This window comes from Oryzias melastigma, linkage group LG9, assembly GCF_002922805.2.
Source record: "Oryzias melastigma strain HK-1 linkage group LG9, ASM292280v2, whole genome shotgun sequence".
NCBI classification, from domain to species: domain Eukaryota; kingdom Metazoa; phylum Chordata; class Actinopteri; order Beloniformes; family Adrianichthyidae; genus Oryzias; species Oryzias melastigma.
This window is the reverse complement of record NC_050520.1, coordinates 28132160-28153986: the sequence shown is the minus strand read 5'-3', so window position 1 is coordinate 28153986 and position 21827 is coordinate 28132160. Positions and strand designations below refer to the sequence as shown.

Sequence of the window (21827 nt, the reverse complement as noted above, 5' to 3'; positions counted from 1 at the left end):
ATCTATATATATATATATATATATATATATATATATATATATATATATACATATATATCCATTGACTACATACGAGTAAGAGTGACGTCGCCCATAGAGAACAACTTGTTTTTGAGTCTAATGAAATTTGGTCAATGCAGTCATTTTAACATTTATTTAACATTTTTTTGCGATACAGACGTCACCCTTTTGGATTGAGATGTGTTGATAATAGCGATTGGTCGGAATTGGTCTGAGATAAAGATCTTATGGCAACCACTCACGCTAATCAGGAGTGAGATTGTTGGGAGTCCGCACCCCTACCATTTAAGCGTGAGGTACATGAAACGTTTCAAATGTTGGATTTGAGACCACATACTTTTATTGAGGCATCTGATTTGTTAGTTTTTAACTAGTATACCTTGAACTACAGAAACAAAAACATTATTCTGATAAATACAACTGAGTAATAGCTGTTTATTTCTCTATAAAGGTCCATGGTATTTTGCCTCTTTGGGACTTCCTATTTGAAACACAACGGGGGAGGAGTCACTCAGTCCAGTTCACGCATACTGTCAATGGTCAAAACTCATAAAATATTTAAGAAAGCAGAATTAAACACTGCCGAAAAACCAAAAGACTAGTTTTAAGGTCTTGATTTCCAAATGTGGCTGCTGTTAGTACTCGGTACACATTTCTTCATGGGATGGCTGATGTTGGGACAATCTCTTCCCAAAGCAAACAGCTGAGAAATCCCAGTCCTGCTGCTACCCCCCTCAACACAGCAGCATTAACCCAACAGCCCGGGTGGTTGAATCCCTGAATGGACTATTGCAGTCAGTTGTAGGCCATTAGGAAGGGGCCCACCACAAGGACCCAGTGGAGGGAAACCCAACAGTAGCCAAAAACAACAGTCAAACAGATGACTGCTTGACTATCGAAGAAGACCACACTGTGAATGTTCAACTTTTTTTTTTTTTCACCATTTCAAACACCCCTGAAAAAGCCCAAAACGGAGGCCCCTCTATCGCTAAGCGAATAACCGCCTGTGTGTTACACAAAGCAACGATTAATGGCCCTCATCGGTAACTAAATATATGACCGAACACGAGGCCTTTCACAGCCTTGTGTGTCGAGTTACATCTTTCACCATGTGCTGAGTTCAAGACGATTAGCAAACCTGTCTCACAAAACTCTCCAAAGCCAGCCTTCTGTCAGACCTATTCTTCCAGTCCAAGCTTGTGGTATTATGGAATACTTTGTACTTGAAGGACTGAACACACACTGGAGAAAGACCACCTATCTGGAAATACTTGAAGTATACTTTACACGGCAGGTTGATACCTGTTTCCGTCTTGACGTTGTCTCTGTAGTCAGTCTACTTTCTCCCCTAAAGAAATTGGCACGTTCTTCTGATACTTGGATGTCCTTGTCTGTCATGGAATCTAAAGCATTTTATTTCTGCTCTGCTCCTGGCGACGGCTTTTGCATCTCTATAAGCCTCAGTAAATGACTTCTCAAAACATCCAATCCATTACAAGCATGTTTGTAATATCCATCTAGGCTGACGACGATCCCCTTGCCAGCGATTGTACGTTATCCAAGGACCGTGTTTGGCCACAATCACTCACCATCTGGCTTTGTCAATGAGCATAACAGCCTCATCTGCAAACAACATTGGCTCTGAACCTCTCCACATAAATGAGCTTAAATTGCACATAGCTCGGAATTGGGATCTTCAAACAAATGTGGGGTGGGGGAAAAACACAGTCTTGCTGGCAGAATGACTGGAGCTGGGAATAAAGGATTAAAAAAGCAAGAAAAACCTGCAAGTGATCACAGGCGTCACGCTCTGCATTTCAGGCCTGACAGCGGTGATAAGACGTCGGTTGTGTATTCTCATAAGTAAACAGTAAAAATGCCTTCCACAATGTTGTTGGCTGCGATTCCACTGGAGGAGGAAGAGGATTAAGATTAGACAGAAGATGTGATGAGAGCTGCTGCTCTCTAGAGTTATCCTCTCTATTTTTCTCTTTCCTTGTTAAAAAAAGAGACCTACATTCATTCAGTTCTGATCATTTCTTTGTTGAAAGAATAGCCAATGTAAGTTGATTAGTAAGCTTGTGCAGCTGCACATCATCTGTGAGAGCTTATCCCCCTCTAATGACGGGTTCACACGGCAGCTTCCCATTAACTTTGAATCAGGTGATGTCAAGCCTCTTGCCTTAAAACGGAAGTGTGAGTGGATGAAGTTAAAACGACCAATTTAGGGTCAGCCAATCAGATTTCAGGAACACAGTATTATATTACAACAAGAGTAGGCGTGAAAGTGGGTTAACATCTTAGAAGATCAAATCTGATTTTGAAAACACTTTTTACAAGGTATCACCAATGTACAACCTAAACCAGGGATGTCCAAATCCAGGGCACGAGGCCCGGCCTCCTTCTGGTTTTCCAAAAACTCTGCCTTATCTGCTGCTGATTACCTGGATCAGGTGTGTTTAGCCAATTAGGAGTTTCAATGACAGATTGGTTGGAAAACATGTAGGACAACGGCCCTCAAGGCCTGGATTTGGGCACCCCTGACCTAAACCATTGGAATTGGAACCAGAACTGCAGAACTGTTTAAAACATATCTAGTGTTCCCTTGTTTATCGCTGGGTTATGTACCTTAAATGACTTGGGATCGGTGAAATATGTGAGGATTATAGATGTTTTATGTTGTAAAACATAAAACCATGTATCGAGATGCGTATCGAATCGTGTGAGAGGGAAAGATACACACCCCTACTACGTATCCATTTAATATTGGTTCATGACATGATAAGTTCACTAGTAGAGGAAATAATTGAAAGTAGGAAAGTAGATCAAACGAGTGATTAAAATATTCCCTTTGACAAGATCCAATATATTAAAAAGCACAAAGGTGTTAGACAAAACGCAATTGCCAATCTATCGTAAATGTTCCACACAGCCTTTAGTGATTTTGTAATTACTCCCTCTCCACAGATAAAGCCAAATCCATATTCAGTCGATGAACACACCGCCACACAATGGACCCTTCACATCCACCTTTCAGTGCGACTTCCATTTACTGTCACAGCAGCTCGCCACCCACTGGCGTCCTGGCACAGATGACATGGACTGATGGAGCTGAGTGACAGGTGTCAAGCGCCCTGACATGTTTCGAAACACTTAACAGCATTTCTGCTCCTCGTATGAAATTCAATTAGTGACCAAACGCTTTAACGGGTGCCAAGTTAATATTTTATGCGCTGAGGGCTTTTTGCTAGGAGCAGGCATGTTTTCTAATGGACATAATCGTGCTCTAAGGGAGCCCACAGAGTGCACGGAGTCAGTGTGAAATATTAGCAATGACTTTACAAGGCAGCTAATTGCCGTGCATAGAAAATCATGACTGCCTTTTAAAAAAAGAAAAAAATTAGGCTTGTAAAAGCTTTGAAATCACTTCCTGAATCTTATAGAACCAAATCATTATTTCCAGTCGGTTTTTCAAGGTGCCAGACCGCAGTGCGCTTGTGGCTGATGTGGCTTGATCTCTTTGACAGTCTGGCGTTCTACATAAATACTACATGACAGGGTAATCATAATTTAAAAAGCCATAAATATTGAAGAATTCAAATAATTTATGGAACAACACAGTGCGACACGATGTGTGCGAGTTGGGGGTATGTGTGTGTGTGTGTGGGGGCGTTTTGTCTCCATTCACACCTCTCTCGCAGCACATGTTGAACGATGGGCAGCGGCAGTGCAAGCTGGGAATTCTGTAATTGCTTTTTCTGTCCCTGAAGCAGGCCTTCCTGCTTTAAATCAAAAAAGGCAATCTCCGTCAGTAATGGCTCAATTAATAATTAAACGTGTGTCTTATCTCTGTCGAGCTTCCCCTATTTATTTTCATCTTTCCGACAAGGGTGGCTGCACCACTGGCATTAGCACTATCGACGAAGGGCGCTTCATATGAGCTGTTTTCTACCAAAACAAACCACTCAGCTCATGAGCTGCTTTATGGCGATAACCCGCAACAATCTTAAATGTAACAAAGAATTCGTGCCAGTAAATATTTTGTCTTCTCTTCAAAATATGCAAATAAATACATGTTTGTCAAGGACATTTCTTGCAATAAAAGCGTGGAGTGCCAGGGCAGAGCCCTCAGTTGTCCTCAATTTTTGATTCAATATTTGTCATTGACGAAGAATAAGAAATCATTATTAAATAAAAACAATTTTTTTTAAATTTAAGAACCTAACTTTTCACTATTACTATGAATAAAAGCTGGAAGGAATGTTATTCCAGAATAATCAACTTAAAACTTAAAAATGTTACATTTTTTACTCTCCATAAGCATATATAGAGTCAAAATGATACCAGTTAGTAATAAGTGCAATATAACATTGGGACAATAATAATAATAAAATTAAATGATCTGGAGGGCCAGATATATATAGCCTGAGGGCCGGATCTGGCCCCCGGGCCTTGATTTTGACACGTGCTCTAGACGGACCGGACCACAAAACACAAACACATTCCCGCACTGATTGGCAAACGTTGGTGCCAACTTATAACCACCAGGAACAAAGTGTTATTCAGTGTCTTTCCCAGGAAGAACTTGACACATGGTCGGTATCAAACCTGCGATCTTCCGATCAAAGCCCCACCCATCAATGCAGGAAAAAAAAGCATAATTGTTTGGAATTTGATAAACAAAACACAGAATCTATTCAAAGGTTGGAGTCTAACAGCTCTACCGGCTGCCATCCGCTCTAGCATTTGCTTCCTCAAAGTTTCCCTTTCTGGTCTTCCTATAAGTCCGCCCGTCGTGCTTTTCCGGCTACTTTCAGTCTATGGTGTTTCAGCAGAGCTGAAAAGCTTATTAGTTGTTCAGAGGGTCAACCTCGATTCATTATTTAATGGGCGAGAGGCTGCAGCAGTCACTCTGGCAGCCGAGGTTAGCGATACATTACGCCGACCCGGCCAGAGGAGAGCCGTTCGGCCAAATACGAACATGCTCCATCATCCACCTGACTGTGCCGCGAGCTGCCCTCAATCCCCCTGCCCCTGACCTTGCTGCTCCCCTCTCCAATCACCGTCCTTTCAGAATCCAGCAGGTGCGGCTGCATTTCATTTTTATGGAGGCTTCCAGAGCAGGATCAGCCCTGTAGCTCTGGCCGGCCCAAATAATGGGGAGAGGAGGAGATGACGATGTGGACCGTAGCCCTTTTATTGACATGCAGCAAACAGCACTGGTGGAACAAAGGCCACTCAGCACCTATTGAGAGAGCGGGCCTGCAGACGGGGTGGTTGATTAGCGATTCGACACAGGGACCCTGGACTGTGTAGCACATAATGAGAGCTTAGGGAGTAAGCCATGAGCCAATGGGGGATAGAGGTACAGTGGGGGCAGTCTAAAGAAAGAAAACTGAGGGGTGGGGTCCTACCATGAGGAATTGATTTCCTACAAAAGCAGATGGGTATGAGTAAAACGACACACACAATAACAAGCACGTGCATGGGCTGCTCCTAAATCCTTAAGCTACAGCAATGGTAATGTGTTTATACATAAACAACAGTTAAGGGATAAGCCTTAATTCCACTGCCAAGCTAAATTGTTCATGCACTTTTCTTTTTTTTTTGGTTTGTTTACTTCAATGTCAATTAAGCGAACTGGCCCCGCATCTCCAATGAGCGACAGCTTAAGCGAGAGGGGAACGCCGCTTCCACGTCGAGGAGCTTCCATCTCCCCTAACACAACACTAGCCTCATCTTCACCTTTTATGCGACCTCAGAGAGATGCTAACAGTGTCAGATTTGCACGATGGCAGATGCTGGCGCTTTCTTTCCACTTCTCCATTTGCACACTTTCCTCCTCCTTTGTTCCGCTGGTCTAATCCAGTACGTGTGGGCCGGTAAGTTTAATGGAAACAATTTATTAAGTCCGGCTTAAAATGCCATCTGCAGCTAAGCCTCCCAAAGCCGCTAAGCTCCTAGTTTCGCCCCGGAGCTTGCTGTGTTCACGCTTACTGTAATGCTCTGTTTAAAATGAGCACAACGGGTCAAAATTAATCAGGATTACAAGGGCACAAATCCACTTCAGAAATGGGTTTTCGACCAATCTTTCCCCTGCTATCCCAAGATGCCTCAGGTTTGTCTAGTGAAAGGTACATTGTGTGGGTTTGCTATCACAGCTCACATGGTCTGCACAACAGTGCTTGACTAAGGGGCTGATGAAGGACTGTGTACATTGGGACAAAAAAAATCCCCAAAGTTATTGTTATCGCAATATTAGCAATGAAAGACGGCGTAGGCTCAGATAAATAGTTAAAGTTAGACTTCAAACATCTTTTTTTTCAAAGTGTTCCTAGTGCTATTTTAATTAAGATGATGCTCTTTTTACCCAAAAAGAAAAAGCCTGTGTCATTGGTCCTCCAGAGCAAAATAAGTCTACCCCCATTTCCCATCATCCCTATGTTTACACTCTTTCCCGCTAGCTTACAGATCCTCAAAACCGAACGCTACTGGTTCAATAAAAATAGCGAGCAATATTGGAGCTACCCAACCATACAGTTCTGGAAAAAGCTCAGACGAGAAAAACAAAGGCGTATATGGATCTACTCGTCTACAAGTGGGTGCATCGGAATGTAGCAGATCAAGGAGGTTGCGGTTTGCCATTATATAACCAACTCCACATCTAGAAGCTTTGACAACATTTTTTTGTCTGCTATTAATTCATGATTTGAATGAAGAAATACTGAGAAATGCTATGTCATGAGGTAAAATGCCACAAGAATGTATATATAAATGCCACAACAACACAATTTGCATTGAAGTGGGTCTTTAAACATTTACACAAATTCAAAAATGAACTCATGGTAACTTGAAATTAAACCTCTAATGCAGTTCACCAATTGGATGGAACTTTTTACCTCGTTGACCAATCGGATAGGACAACTTTACCTCACTGACCTATTGGATGTAACCCTTCAACTCATTGACCAACTGGATGTAACCCTTCACCTCATTAACAAAACAGATGAGACCCTTCACGTCATCGACCAATTGGATAGAATCCTTTCACATTGACCAATCAGATGGAACCCTTCCCCTTGTTGACCAATTGGATGGAACCCTTCAAGTCATTGACCATTAAGATGGAACCCTTTCACCTTGTTAACCAATCGGGTGGCATCCTTCAACTCATCAACCAATTGGATGTTTCCTTTCACCTCATCGACCAATCAGATGAAGCCCTTCACCTCACTAACAAATTGGATGGAACCCTTCACCTCGTTGACCAATTGGATGGAACCCTTCAAGTCATTGACCATTAAGATGGAACCCTTTCACCTTGTTAACCAATCGGGTGGCATCCTTCAACTCATTAACCAACCGGTTGGAACCCTTCACCTCGTTGACCAATCGGATGGAACTCTTCAGGTTGTTGCATAATTAAATGAGTCCTTTGATGTTAGACACCCGCCTGGAGATGTGGGTCATCAGGTGTGTACTTTAAGGTACAACAACCATTTAAATAAAACTGTTGTAGTGAAATAGTTAATAATGTATTAGTAGTCTTTTGTTTTGCTATATATACTTTGTCATATTATCATTGTAATATTGACCACTAATATTGCTATCGTGAGCTTTCTCATGTTATGTACTTGCCGATTGCTTAAAAAAACAACAGATGCAACATTCAACACACAGTTAATGCAGATTCCAATGAGTTCTCCTCAGGTATTTATAGCTACCAACAGCTAGGTGATAACCTGCAACCACGTCTGAGGACCCGGTACGGTGGAATGTCACATGAGGACCTGCCAGTAGTCTTCATCTGGGTTCTGTGGAGGTGCTCTGAAGCTGCATTTAGCTTCTGATTCGCCTTCCAGCAAGTGACAACAGTAAACTCTGACCTGCAATTCAATAAAAGCAGCCCAGAGTGGAGCACAAGTCTCTGCAGCGCTTTCACTTAAACACGCCATCCTCCAGGAAATCAATAATTTGCAGGAGGTTTACTGACAGAAAATAAACAATAACTGTTAGATAATGTTTTGCCCTTTGCTGCAGCTTCCTACGTTGTAACCACCAACACGGACTAAACTTGGGCTAACTCTGGAGTAAAAAAAACACCTAAAGAGAATTACACACCGTGCAGTACTATTACAGATCCCATTAACTTGTGCTATTATCAGCACTTGCATGCATGAATAACAGGTTGTCAGACTGGCGATGTAGAGATGATGAAAAGTAAATATAAGAGAGAAAAGGCAGCAGTGTCTGGGTTTTGCCCAAAACCCTGTTCCGTTTGCATAATTACAGTGCTTTGCCATCACTGATTACAGTGTTGGTCTTCCCTTCTCTCTATGAACCCCCAACCATTTCATTAACATGACAGTCTGTGGGCCTGTGTAAGAAGCAACCTCAACTGTTTGCACCCATATCTGCTCGCCAAAACACAACTGAAACAAACAATAAAAAAACAGCAACGAAATGTTGAAAACAAACGGATTGATAAAAGAATAAGAAGCATTCATTATCCAGTGAAGCAAAGCAAACATCATCACATGAAATTAACTTTGTGGTAATGTTTTTGTTTGTGTTGGCGTGTGTCAGAAAATCTAGCAAGTTAACAGCTCGACAGGTCTGGTGATCAGAGGGGGGGAAAAAAGGCTTTTCATCGGTCCCGCAGGACCGCAACTGCGGCCGGTAATGGGACGCACACGCCGCATTGCCGCATTCTAAACCAGAGGAAAACAGCCTGTGGGCTTGTCTGTATTACACACATTATCCACACACACAAAACAGACAAAGCCAAGAACAAACACTGTCCTAGAAATCTCTAACAGCTCCAAACAACGACACTGGAATGCCAGATGAGGACTGGCAGGCAGCTCCGAGGTTTGAGTGCCATGGCTGCTTTTTCACCCGCCGAAATGCCGACTGCTTTGCCGTCTAACCCCTAATCTGGTTCCCCTTCTTCGGCATCACCCAAACAGGATCTACTCGATCTGTGTGATAATCAGGAAAGACCTTGATTGGATTGTCTGGATATAATTCCGCAGACGTAATCCACTGCCCCGTTTGCGCATTAGCCAGATCCACAGAAGCATTCCGTCAGCCGCTCAGGATGGAGTGGTGCCGGCTGTGCACGCTTGTTTCTACCTGGTTTTTATCCAGCGAGTCTGGTGGGGAATGAGTCAAACGCGTGACAACGGATTAAGAGGAGATCAGGGGCACATTGGAGTTGTTTGCTTTATCATGAGAGTTATTCTAATGCTGTCTTCACAATGGTGGTCACGAGAATTGACTGTATATGAGAACTGGACCGAGTGGGTGTGATGTCACATCTGGCTCCGACCATATTAAGTCAATTCAGTCACAATTCTTTTAGCAGTTGCCATGTTGGAACTAGAAATCGTTAGTAAGCAGTGGTTGGTCCGAGCCGGTGTTAGTCAATGTTTCTTGGCAACCACTTTGGCCAATCAGGAGTGAGCTTGTTGGAAGGTCACACCCCTACCATGTGAAAGTATACTCAAGAGAATCAAATGTTTTGAATCGTATTTTTCTAAGTATGAGTCCTGTTTTTTAGCGATATAATTTTTGTTAACCACTAGAGGGCACTGTAGGTTTGTATATCAGTATTTTCTATTGACACCAACACAGAAGAAGGAGCGCCTCCTAGTCTTACGCTAAGTTTGGCGGAATTGTTCCAAAGCGAAAAAAATGGTGAGTTAAATAAAGAGCTTAGTTGAGTTATCACGCTCTTTATGCTACAGTTATCCGAATAATTGTTCATTTGTTGCTTTTATATACTAGATTCCAATGTTTCATTAAGCTAAATAAACATCTATTTGAATTTGATTTGACATCCTTTTATTTTCAAACACTTAATAGCATAGCTAGACATAACAAACATGAAATAATAAAGTGCTCAAAAATGAGTGGGAAGAAGAAAACTTGCTATATTTTATCCACACATTTTATACCTTAAAGTAGAACATTATTTACATAAACACAAAAGTATTAAATTATGAGAAAATCACTAAACTATATTTAAAAAGAGTCTAGGTATCAATACAACTTCCTTCCTTAATTTTATAATTTATATATTTCCAAAATTTTCCATCTGTATTTTTGTTAATTGTGTTACATTTTTATGCTTTTTGATTATTTTTCTACATATCAGTCCAGAACTTCGCCCCATTCGTTTGCACAAACTGAAACTCCAAGGCGACTTAAGTCTCATTTCCACGGTTGGGGCGGAGCCGCTGTTGCCACCCGTTGATTGGCAGAAAGTGATGATGACATTAGAAAGCACTAATATAGCATTAAGCTAGCGTTTCTGCTTTCCTCTTTACGGCGGTATTCTTCAAAATCTTCTTTCAAACAAGATTAAATTCCTATTATACACGATGTACAAAAAGTAAAGCAATAGAAAAACGGGCTGCTGGATAATCTCCATTGTTTTTGCTTTTCTAGTTGCCGCGCTACAAACACACGCTAACGGTCTACACCAGGCATGCACCGTGAAAACAAACCGTTCGGTAGAAGCGAGGCGAAACGCTTGCCAGAACTAACTTAACTGTACGGTACCAGTCCTCCCATGTTGGACTACTCTGTGAAAATGAGGCGCTATAGTCTGAAAAATGTTTTTTCACAAAAAATACTATGATACAATTTGTATTAGCAAAATAAAGAGCGAGAATGGTTATTCTGACAAATACTGTAAAATAACTGAGTAATAGCTGTTTATTTCTCCATGGAAGGCTATGGGATTTTGGCTTTCTGGAACCAGTGGGTACTTCCTGTTTGGGGTCACTCAGTCCTGTTCTCTATATAAAGTCAATGTTCATCTTTACCACACTATTAGTTGTCCTGGTTTCCGCTCAGCAGGCGAAGCTAAACCTGAGCCAAACCGATCCACCGCAACTTCTCTGTGCTTCTAAAAATGAAGACAGGCAGCGCAGTAATTTTTAAAACTGCAACAAAATTATTTTTAAAATTAAACTGACAGATTCCCAAAAAAAATTAAGCCAAAACACATTTATTTATATGACAGATTAGATCCGTTCATTATAGACAACGGATGGACGGCTCGACAGCCCAGATTAGACCCAAACCGGATGGTTCCCAGTTGAGGCGCACTGATCTATTTGTCAAGTCTGCAGACATGACCCTCTCTCCTCATTTGGCCACCACGTACAGTGAGCAGATCCCTCTGCTTCCCCCCTCAGCTTCTGTTAATGGGCCTCCATCCTGGTTTCTGCCCAGAGGGGACACGGTCTGCATGCTGCTATCTGTCATGAGCAGCCTGGGAGCACCTCTCTCCACCTCCCCTCCTCCTCGCCTTCCACAGCTTGACACCTTTACCCATGCTCTGACCTGCCAAGCGTCATTGCATCTCGTAAATATTCAGGTGCTGCCAACAGCCTGTGCCTGCGCCACGCCTGTGACTCGCCAGATACACCGACAAACGTCTGCCACCGAACGCATGCAAAAAAGGCGCAAAAATTACGCCTCGACCGCCCTTGATCATCCGCGGGCGAAGAGTTGATCATCTACATGTGTGCATGTGCGAATGCACATGTAGAGTTTGTGTTGTCTAGGGGCCTGACAAAGCTTTTTCTGTGTTTTCTTTGGCATCCATTATGGCCCAGACCTGCTGTCAGAGAGCTTGTATTGCCTGAGGGGAAGTTCCCATTTGTGGGAGCATGTGGCAGGGAGGCTTTAAATCCCCTCTAATGAACCAATATGTAGGAGGGATAAGCCTTTGGCAGGGCTGTCCAAAAACGCCACTTATGCACCCAGGCACATACAAAAAAAAATGCGTATCCAGTCATCACGGTTTGTTTACATTTCCCTACATTTGAATGTAATTTGAAGGAAAAGTTGAATGATTGGGCTGAATTACACAATCCAGTTATTGGGAGAAATAAATAAATGCAAAAAATATGAATACAAAGAGGATCTCTTACCTTTGGGTGCGGTTAGAGAAAACAGTTTCTCTGATCCTACATCAGATACCTGCAAATACAAGAAAACAGACATTATGTGGATGTTTTATTTGGACCAATCAGACCTTAGAAGCATTCATCAAACTAGCGAACAGTAAAAATCTTTAACTTTCACTTAGTTGCTTAGAAAAGACCTTCCCCCAAAAAAATCACCCATCCCCAATCAAGAAAAGAAAGGAGCTCTCCAGACAGCCTCTGTCTGGCTTTTCCGGGGGAGGTAACATTAGGTGGCACTGTTGGGCCACCTGAAACTCTCTGAAGAAGCACGTCAAGGACAGAGCTGGTAAAATGGCTGTGCAGCATTAGAGCACAAAGGCTGCTGAAAACCTGCTGGATGCTAAGAAATCACAGAATCTTTGAAAGATATGAGCAAAGAACTGTCCAAAAGTCTGGATTTCACCGATTTTAGCATCATCTGGTTATTAGTTGTGGGTCTTAAAAAGCCAAACGTGTGTAAACTCAGAACTGACGAGCACACCGAAATATAAACACACTTATTTTTTCAGAGCACTGAACAAAAGCAGTAAATTCATGCAAAAACTGGTGTTGTAAAACTTACCGGAGCATATTTATAATTTAAAAAAAAAAACATTCTCTACTTAAAATACGGACCAATATATAGAGGATCTGTCTGAAACGACAACGTCCCGTTGCTTTAGCTGCTCTGAACTCGTAAAAAAAATCCACGCGAGCTGAACATATGCTCCACCGAAAAGGGCTCAAGTGTCCTCAACTGCCATGCTGCACAAAGAGAGCATATGCAAAGAATGAACAGTGAATCTGAGAGGAGTACAAGAGAGACCGAAAAAGAAAGCAAGGGATTTTTGTAAACACAGATGGCCGTCCTTGGCATCCCTGTTAGTTCTTCACAAGTGCTTCGAGGACACCCTCTTCTTTCCAAGACCTCCTGATTTCTCTTCTGTACAATGTTTGCACGTCTTGGTATCCTGTCTGAGTGAAGTCAGCCCAAACAAAGACTCACACCTTCAGCCATCCAACACACTTGGATTCAAACATTAACGACAGAGACTTTGGACAGACGTGCAGCACTAACTGTTTATTTACCAAGACTTAAAACATCGTTTTAAATCTTTATTTTACCAGGTAGCACAAAATCACCAGGATATTTGTTGTCTCATTAAGAAATAGGCTATAAAAATAAGGACATTTGTATTCAAATGAGTCACAACAACAAATAAAATGGATTTAACACTCAAAAAATCTCAAAAAGCACTGACATTTTAAGGAAATTATTTTAAAGTTTCAACAGATTTATGGATTATAATAAGTTATAGTTTTAGATTTTATGAAGATTTATTCAGTTGAGCCAACTTGTACTAAAATTGTATTCCTATTTTGTTCACATTTTGTTCTAAAGTTAGTCAATTCCTTTTATTACACTAGTTTTTTGTCACTGTAATAAAACACAATTACAATTAGGTACGTAACTAGCTTAGAACTAGCAAAAGTATTACTTATCATTGGGCTGTATAAGATTCAATTTGAAGTATTTTATCTAAAGCTACGTACACATTGGATATGTGTCAAATACATGCTAAACACAGATTCTTGAACATCTTTTGGTATATTTTTGGAGTTCAGGTTGGACTGTTGCTACCCAACGCTAATTCTAGCTACCACAATTATTCATTTTTCCTCAATTTTCAATTTTGGGACTACTGTGAATTAAAAAGTACCTTACAGACCTGCATGTTCAATGGCTTTATGTACATAGAGCCAAAAAAAGGACTTAAAAACTAGCGTAGCGACATGTAAACGTGAGTTTTGAAGCCTAAAACGCTTGTTAGCGTTTATTGGAAATGGTTGCTTGCTAGCATAACAGCTAGCTTTAGCTTCTTGAATGCTTGTGTGGGACTCTTTGTGTTTTAGATTTTGACATTTTATCTAAAGATTTCTTAAATAAAAATGCCTTGCTGCATGAACAGACCATTTTACTACTTTCAATACTCTCTTTAAGCAGCTTTTACATAAAAATGTGAATTTTACTGGATCTTTTCATTACATTTATCACAGTAAAACAGCTTTACAGATGCTTTCTATTAGTGCCTACAATCCAACACAATAAGAAAAGTCCAAAAGCACTTTGGTGTCAGAAGTGGTACTTTCATAGGAAAGCAGACACTCTGCTGAGCGGAAACATTTCCTTTTTCCACTTACTCAAGACAAAGTGTGAGACTATAGAGGAAAGACGGAGTTTCAGTCTCCCAGAACCAGGGTGCCGCACTACAACACAGACTCTTTGTTGGCTTTGGATGGCATTAAAATGCTCTATGTACCAAGCCCGGGCTCTGCAGCGGTGCAGCCTTGAATCACAGCCCTGCAGGCCCTGGAAGGAAAAAATGTGGGCTCAGAATGAAATGGAGCTTGTCAAATGGACACGGGAGCTGGCTCGAGGTCTCGCTTAGTGTGGCGTGGGGGTCAGGGCAAATCAGAAAAGAGCAAGCGGGTAAGGCGATAACTCACTGCAGCAGCTGAAAGAGTTACCGTTCAGACGGAAACAGACATAACATGTGCCTGAACAGAAAACTCCTGTTTATCGTTTGTCAGGATGACCCACATCTCATTATTTTTCTGGACACTTCCAAGGAGCTGTTTTATCCTCCAAACGTAAGATCAACAACCAATATTTTGGCTTGTTTTGCACCTGCCAAGTCTGCATGAGTCGGTAACCTAATCCACAATTACAAGGCCGATTTGCAGGAGGACTTTATAAAATAATGTCAAAGCAGAGTCCTGATTTGGCAGATGGTTGTTTTTCTAGGACTTTCTGTTGAAAGTTTAGCTGGTCAGGTTGACATTTTTCCGCAGGGCTGTGCTGCTGGCAGCCTGAAGCTGCCTGCGGTCGCGGTGCGCAGAGGTCATGTATAACAAATTCTTCACACTCTCTTTGCTGACTGCCATTACAAACAGACAGAGAAAGATGAGACAGAAGGGAAATTTCACAGAAAAGACAATGAAAGAAAGAAAAAAAGCAGCAAAGGCCAAGGTTTCCAAAAGAAACAAACCGTTTAAAACAAAAGAATAATAATAATAATGGGGGGAATTTAAGCCACATCGCCTAGGAGCCAAAAGCCCTTGGAGCGGGCTGCAGGAAGCCTGACCTTTGTGAGGGCCGTCTGCTATTTGAGCCTGGGGCTTCGGTGGCCTGGCCTCCCTCTCTGGAGGGCCGTCAGCAGGCCTCAGCTTTCCTTCCCTATTCTATTCATTAGCCATGCTTTATGATTCAGCTTCCTCTGAGACACACAAGAGCTCCCTGAGGAAAGAGGCTGCTGGATGGAGGGGGAAAGAAAAGAGGAGGTCACAGGGCCCAGCCGTAGCTCGCCTCTCGGCAGCTGTGAAATCCTCCCGTTTCCTCGGCAGGCGTAAAAGGAATGGGAGAAGGGGGGGTAGGAAGGAGTCCAGGGAGGGAGCTTGGCCAGTAAACCCGCCATTAGAGTGCTAACTCCCTAAAGCGCCACATGCAGAACAATAATTCCCAGATTTAGCGAATGCCAAATTACAAATTACACCGCTGTTTGTTTTAAAAAGCCCACAACTTCCCCGAAGACCAGTGACTTATTGGCTGCATAAATCTCCAGATGATAAGCGAGCCGCAGAGGGAGAGCAAGGAAGCAAGTGAGACATTTATTGCAAAAAAAAAAAAGATCTTTGGAAACTCTCCATGTCGACATTGCTTTTACTGCACGACGCAGCGAGCTAATTAATTTAGAAATTCAGAGACAAGCTTAATTGCGTTCTTTTAGTGTTAAAACGCCTCCACGCTTAATCTTTGTACAATGGGCCACCAGAATGAGTGAACGCCGCCTGCGAGGGAGGGCAGCGTAATCAACCCGACGACCTTGAGGCAGAAATTTATGAAAAGCATTGATCAGTTAAGACTGTGATTTCACTCAGACAGGAAGGTCAGCAATTACCTAGATTCAATTAACCTCATTAGGTAAAGCCTGCTGAGAGCCCCCCCCCCGCCCCGCTTTATATCAAAATGATCCCTTCCAGTCTACCTTTCATCTGTGAGCTCCTGCTGCATGCCCTGCATTCCACTGCAATCTCCCAGTCAGAGGTTGGGGTAAACCCAGACCAAACACCAGCAAATTCCTGACAGGCTCATCTAATCCCCGTAAAAAGAAGGTGCGGCCCTTCCCTTCCATTTCCTGGTATGTTTTTTTTTTTTTTTTAAACAAACTGACAGTGCTATCACAACAGCTGCGGTGTGGAAACAAAGAAACCTGTTAGCTGACTTTGTTGTGGGCTTACGCTGTAAAGACTATAATTACAATTTAGTTCTGAGTCATTTGGCACAAGCAAGGCTCCTGACAGGCTGCTGTAGGACAAGCGGTTAGGCGGCTCATCTTAACGCGTAAAAAAACGCAAACGCAACGCCAGCCAACAGGTTCTAAAATGAGATTTCCCCCCTCATTCCAACAGGAAAGTGTTATATGACTCACAGCTTAATGACAAAATTACATTTGATAGGCAGAACAAAAGAGGAATAAACCCTGAAAAGGATTCAAGCTCATGACAGACAGTGTTAGTCAGAGGTTCACGGCGAGTCCACAGCTGACTGAAAGGACTTCCTGGGAAAAGCGGTGGAAGGAGACACAAGGGCAGGAGGAAACGTGAGGCTGCGTTTTGCGACGTATACAGATCTTCCTTTACCCAGGATGAACTTTCCACCTACCTGCACACACCCGTGCACATACAAACCCCCAGTGCTAATTTGCTTCCCCTGCCTGGTGTTTCATCACTGTCAACTTCCTCCTTCAACGCCCTTCTTCCAATTTTCCATTCATTGTCACCTGAAGTTTGGCATCCTCTCTGTTTTCAGAGGGGGTTACCGCAGCGACGGAGCGCTTGCTGTGGGAAATCGGACCAGCGGCGCCATTATCCTCTAAGAACAAGCCATTGGTGGAGAGGACCAATGATAATGATGCTACAATGGAGCAATGTGGTGTTGTGCACCTTGCTCAAGGGCACAAGACACAGTGGAATGTAAACTATTATGTTTAGGATTCAAACCAACAACCCACCTTACCCATTCCACCCAATGTATGCACTTTTTTAAAGACCCATTCTGATGAAAATTGTGTTTTTAACATATTCTTTAGGCATTTTTTCTCATGATGGAAGAAAAAAACTAAGATTAAAATATTTGAGTATTTTGTTAATCAAATTGTGGTGAATCAGGACAAAAATGCTGTTTTCAAAAAGATTGTATTTGTGATGTAGAAAGTACAGTGGGCGGGGCACAAGCTCCTTGCTCCGCTTAAAGGGTCACCAAACAGGGAAGTACGAGGCTGACTCCACCCACAGTCTAAATTTAAAAATGAAGTCAGAGGGGTGGGGCTGGGGAACAGGCCTGTTATCATTACTGGAGCTGCAGATCATGACGTGGGACTTAAATGGTTTGACCAATCTCAACATTTAACTGTAATACCTTGATTCAACCTATAGGGGCATCACACATATGGTTCTTGGCTATATTTTCAAGAATTAAACAATTATATTTTAATTTTTCAAAAGTTGGCAATGATCAACAGACAGCACTTTTAAAACCCAATTTATAGAGATCAACTGACAAAAAAATTAGATTTAGGGTTTGGTAACCCTTTAATTCCAGTACATTCACTTGTGGACAAATAGACCCATGTATGTCTTTGTTTTCCTCGTCCAAGCAACTTAAAACTTCATGGTTAGATAGCTCCAGTATCGCTCCCCATTGTTGTTGTTCCGCTAATCTTAAATTGGGCGTGTGAGGTGCTGTAAGATAGCAGTAGAGAACGTAAACAGATGGATGATGGGAAGTGGGGGCATGATCACTCCACGCCAACAGTCCTGCCCACAACTCAGATATGAATTTTTAATAAATTACTGCCACTTTGAACAAACTATGTCTTAGAAAACAATATTTATACAAAAATTGAGTAAAAATAGCATAGTTAAAATTTAAAGACCACTGGGAACAAGTGCGGGGAATATGGAAAAAATGGTATATCAAAATATAAATTATTTTGTATCACAATAATGATATTTATCGCAATATACCACAATAAAGTATATTATCAGTTAATTGTCTGAAAAAAATAATTACTTTTCTCTGATTCTATTTTTTCATGTAACTGAATCGTCACAAATGAAAAACATTTTCTTAGTTTCTTAGTAGGAAAACACATTTTTGCCCAAAAGTTCAGCAATAAAAATAAATAAATAAATAAACAAATACACAATATGTATCGTCATATCGCCCAGGAATACTGGGATTGCTTTGTCAATATATAAAAAATAATCTCTATTTCCTTTTTTCCTTTTTTTCTTTATTAATCTTTTGTTTATACAAAAGCCTCCTTACATCGCAGTCACCTTTTCCTCCCCAGACGACCACCAAACAGACAGGGCCTGGAGCTCCCGCGGTTAGCAGCGGACAACGCCAAATTAATTACCCGCCCGGCGTTTGTCCTCACACCGCCCCAGAAATTTAATGACCTCCCGAGTGGTCGTTTATTATAAGTCGCAGCAGTGCTAATCTTTCCCGGGGAACAGGCGGCATCTATCGCAGATTCAATTCCCATGCCTCCCCTCTGTCGTCTTGTCAGAACAGGTGTGGTGCCAGGAAGACCAAACCCCCCCCAACCAGCAAGCATGATGGGAATGAGCGAGGAAGCATCCCACGCAACTGTCAACCGGCGGATCCTCGCCTGAACCGGAGCGTCGTTACAATGATAATGAATTCCTCGGTGACCGCGTGGAGTGGAGTGGTCTCCCCTTGCAGGGCTGCAATATGCACAGAGATCTCTTTATGCTTCGCCCCGAGAGCCATTTTTCCTATGTAGGTATAAATGCTTGTGTGTGTATGACGAAGCACGAGGCTGGAAACTCCTGCTCCATCTCCCCCTAGCAACAGACGCCAGGAAATGAATGCTGATAGAAGAGCACGGGGGCTCAAGCTTTGTGTAAAATATTACTCTAGCTGGCGCTTGCTGCACCCCGCACTATCACTCTTCCCTCCCTTCCTGGCTGCACAGCAGTTGCTAGCCCTTATCATGGCTGCCTGTCAGTTTAGTATACAAATTAGCAGTCTATCAGGGGAATGCAGGGGCCTGTTTCATCAGCGGGGAGAAGGGCAGAGGCACACATTGCATCAAAGCCTCTCGTCGCCGCAGACAGAAGAGGGTCACAAATCAGCGCTGCAGCAGGCCCGCAGCCAGCACTAACCAGATAAGGCGAAATGAAGGGAAAAGAAGGAGGCATATTTCACCAGAGAGACCTGCTCCCGCTCCCTCGGAAGGGCCCGGCGTGAAGGATGGCGATGGGGCACGGGGACGGATGAGACCACAAATCGCGATATACGAGACCCGACGTGAAAACGCAAGCAAAAGTAGGGGAATTGGTTTATGAAAATTAGCTCTGGCTCATCCCCGTTTTCTCCTCCTAAGTGAACCTGTGCATGTTAATACCAGCAGAGACAAAACATCTGCTGAGGGCTCTCATTAAGTGGCATAATGCAATGAGGCACAGTCTAAATTGCAGCAATAAGAGCTGACAGACAAATCATCTCGACCGTTGCAATCCATTTAACTCAATTAATGAAACACGAGATCTGAGCTCTGTGGTTTAAAAGCATGTGTGGCTCCTCTTATTGGTTAGCTCGGGGGAGCATCGGGTTCGTCTTGAGATGGGGGGGTTGGAGCAAAGCTAAAGAAATACAAAGAAACGCAGAAGTGAAAGACCAAAACATAAAAGAGGACACACTCTTTAGTGATGCCCAGCTGCCTTTTAACGACAACGTGTATGCTAGCAGCAACAAGCTAGTCTCCAAGCACACTGCAAACCCTGAATCTTAAGAATAAGACAACGACTATGTCAGAATTCCCACCCTAACCCCTAACTACTAAAGAACCATATCGTGCGGGACTAACTATATAGTGCTCTGGATTTTAAAATCAATCTGAACACCATGCTAACTACTTTTCTTTTGTTTTTCTCAACGCTAGATATGACATCACCAATTTCCCAGAGTGATTTCACAACATCTATTTGTGAATCCTGATGGTGAAAATGTGGATGGTTCATTTAAAAATTGCATTTAAACACTTTTTTTTTTTTTTTTTTAATTGTTCGACCACAATGCATTGTGGTCTATATTCGCTAATGTAGTGAACATCAATGCACATTGGCTTTTTGCAATGACTTCTAGGAAATTTCTAGGGTTCTTGATTTTGGAATTGTAGATTCGGACAGCACTATATAGTAAGTAGGCAAGGAGTGCGGGCATAGCCAACATTTTTTAAAGAAAATGTCTAATGAGAAAAAAATAAACCTGTCGGGAAAGGTCTTCAATAGAAAAAAATCTTAGTTTAAGAATTTTTTTTTTTAATCTTGATAAGCCCATTTTTCTAACCCAATTTATAGATTTTTTCCCTTATTTGAAAAATAATTCCCGATCAGGTAAGATTTTTTGACTCATTTATGAGGGGTCTGCTTTCACACTGTAGGATCAGGGTATTTGTCATTGTTACCAGTTTGCATCAGAGATTTAAAGCTACGTTCAAGAACACGCTAAACGCGCTTTCTTGAGCTCATGGTATTCACACTGTACTGTCGCTACCTGATACTGGCGCATGTCAGCTACCTACAGTTCTTGCAAATCTTGTTCAAGGTTTTTTATTTCACAGCTCTACTCCGGTATATATAAGACTTGGTGTCATTTATTTTAGTCCAGGCACAAACAACAATTATTAATTTCTCCTTCATGATCAATTATCAAACATTGGTCCTTCTGTCAATCATAGTCACTTCCAAGTCCAAGTCTCTGATTGGTCAAAGCTCAACTGATTTACCTTTCAAGGCATGTTCAATGGCCACTCGCTTTGTATATAAACAGTTGTCTAAACCTAAGTAGGGACAAGTAAACATGCGAGTTTTGAACACGGAAGCCTGAAACGCCCATATAAATAAACTTTTTATTGGAAGTGGTCGCTGAACTCATGTCATTGAGGACAATGTGAACGTAGCATAACGCTCGAATGACACTTCCTGGCAACGTCCATCACATCGTATCCACAATCATGCAGTCTAGTAGGGCTGGTAATTACTGGGTACGTCACAATACGATGCGATACACGATACATGGCTCACAATATCGATGATATCGCGATACTGCAATGATTGGTAAAAAAGAAATCTCTAACAACACATATTTAGAAAAATGTATTCCCATTTATTTTATATATATATCGGTATTTTGCCACACCCTTACCTTCTGGTACATACTACTGTTGGCTGGTTTTATATGCGAATTGTCTGCGATGAATGTTTGAGTGACATTTATAATTTTTAAGCGAACATTTATTTTTAACACAAAGGACATCTCGCCTATGCATATGCTTTGTCTGCAAACGCGTTGATACACGATGGGGCAGAGAAGCGTGCAGTGTTAAAAAAAATACATTTATCAGGACATAGTTTCTCGGTCATCGCATACTCTAATCGCTTATTGATTTGTACGGGATTGCACTAAAGTTCCAGTCGTAGATGTCATCAGCAGGTGTCACATGAAGCGATTTTGTTTTGATGGTTAATGCAACAAATACCACCTGAATGATTACAAATCGCTTTAAAGTATGAACCAGGCCGAAATGGTGCATAGACCTATAAGCCACGGCCCACTGCTGCCTGATTGGCTGGTCAACAACTTCAACCGAATTCCGCTTCCCACAGGAGCATAGTGGAAAACTATGACCGGACCGGAAACTCAGTCTGCCCACATTATCCTTCAGTTGTAACACATTCACACAATCAGTC

General features: G+C 42.1%; 1 protein-coding gene across 13 annotated transcripts in view; it reads right to left on the bottom strand.

Annotated features, from left to right (window-relative positions):
* The window catches only part of fbrsl1 (fibrosin-like 1), a 407550-nt gene that overhangs the window by 32465 nt on the left and 353258 nt on the right, over window positions 1-21827 (bottom strand). For 12 of the 13 annotated variants that reach the window (XM_024274771.2, XM_036213672.1, XM_036213674.1 and 9 more), the window contains one exon: window positions 11970-12018. In XM_024274771.2, the coding sequence (XP_024130539.1) occupies window positions 11970-12018 (49 nt within the window). Of the gene's footprint in view, window positions 1-11969; window positions 12019-12567; window positions 12824-21827 lie in introns of those variants that run through there. The other variant, XM_036213673.1, reaches the window with a different exon arrangement.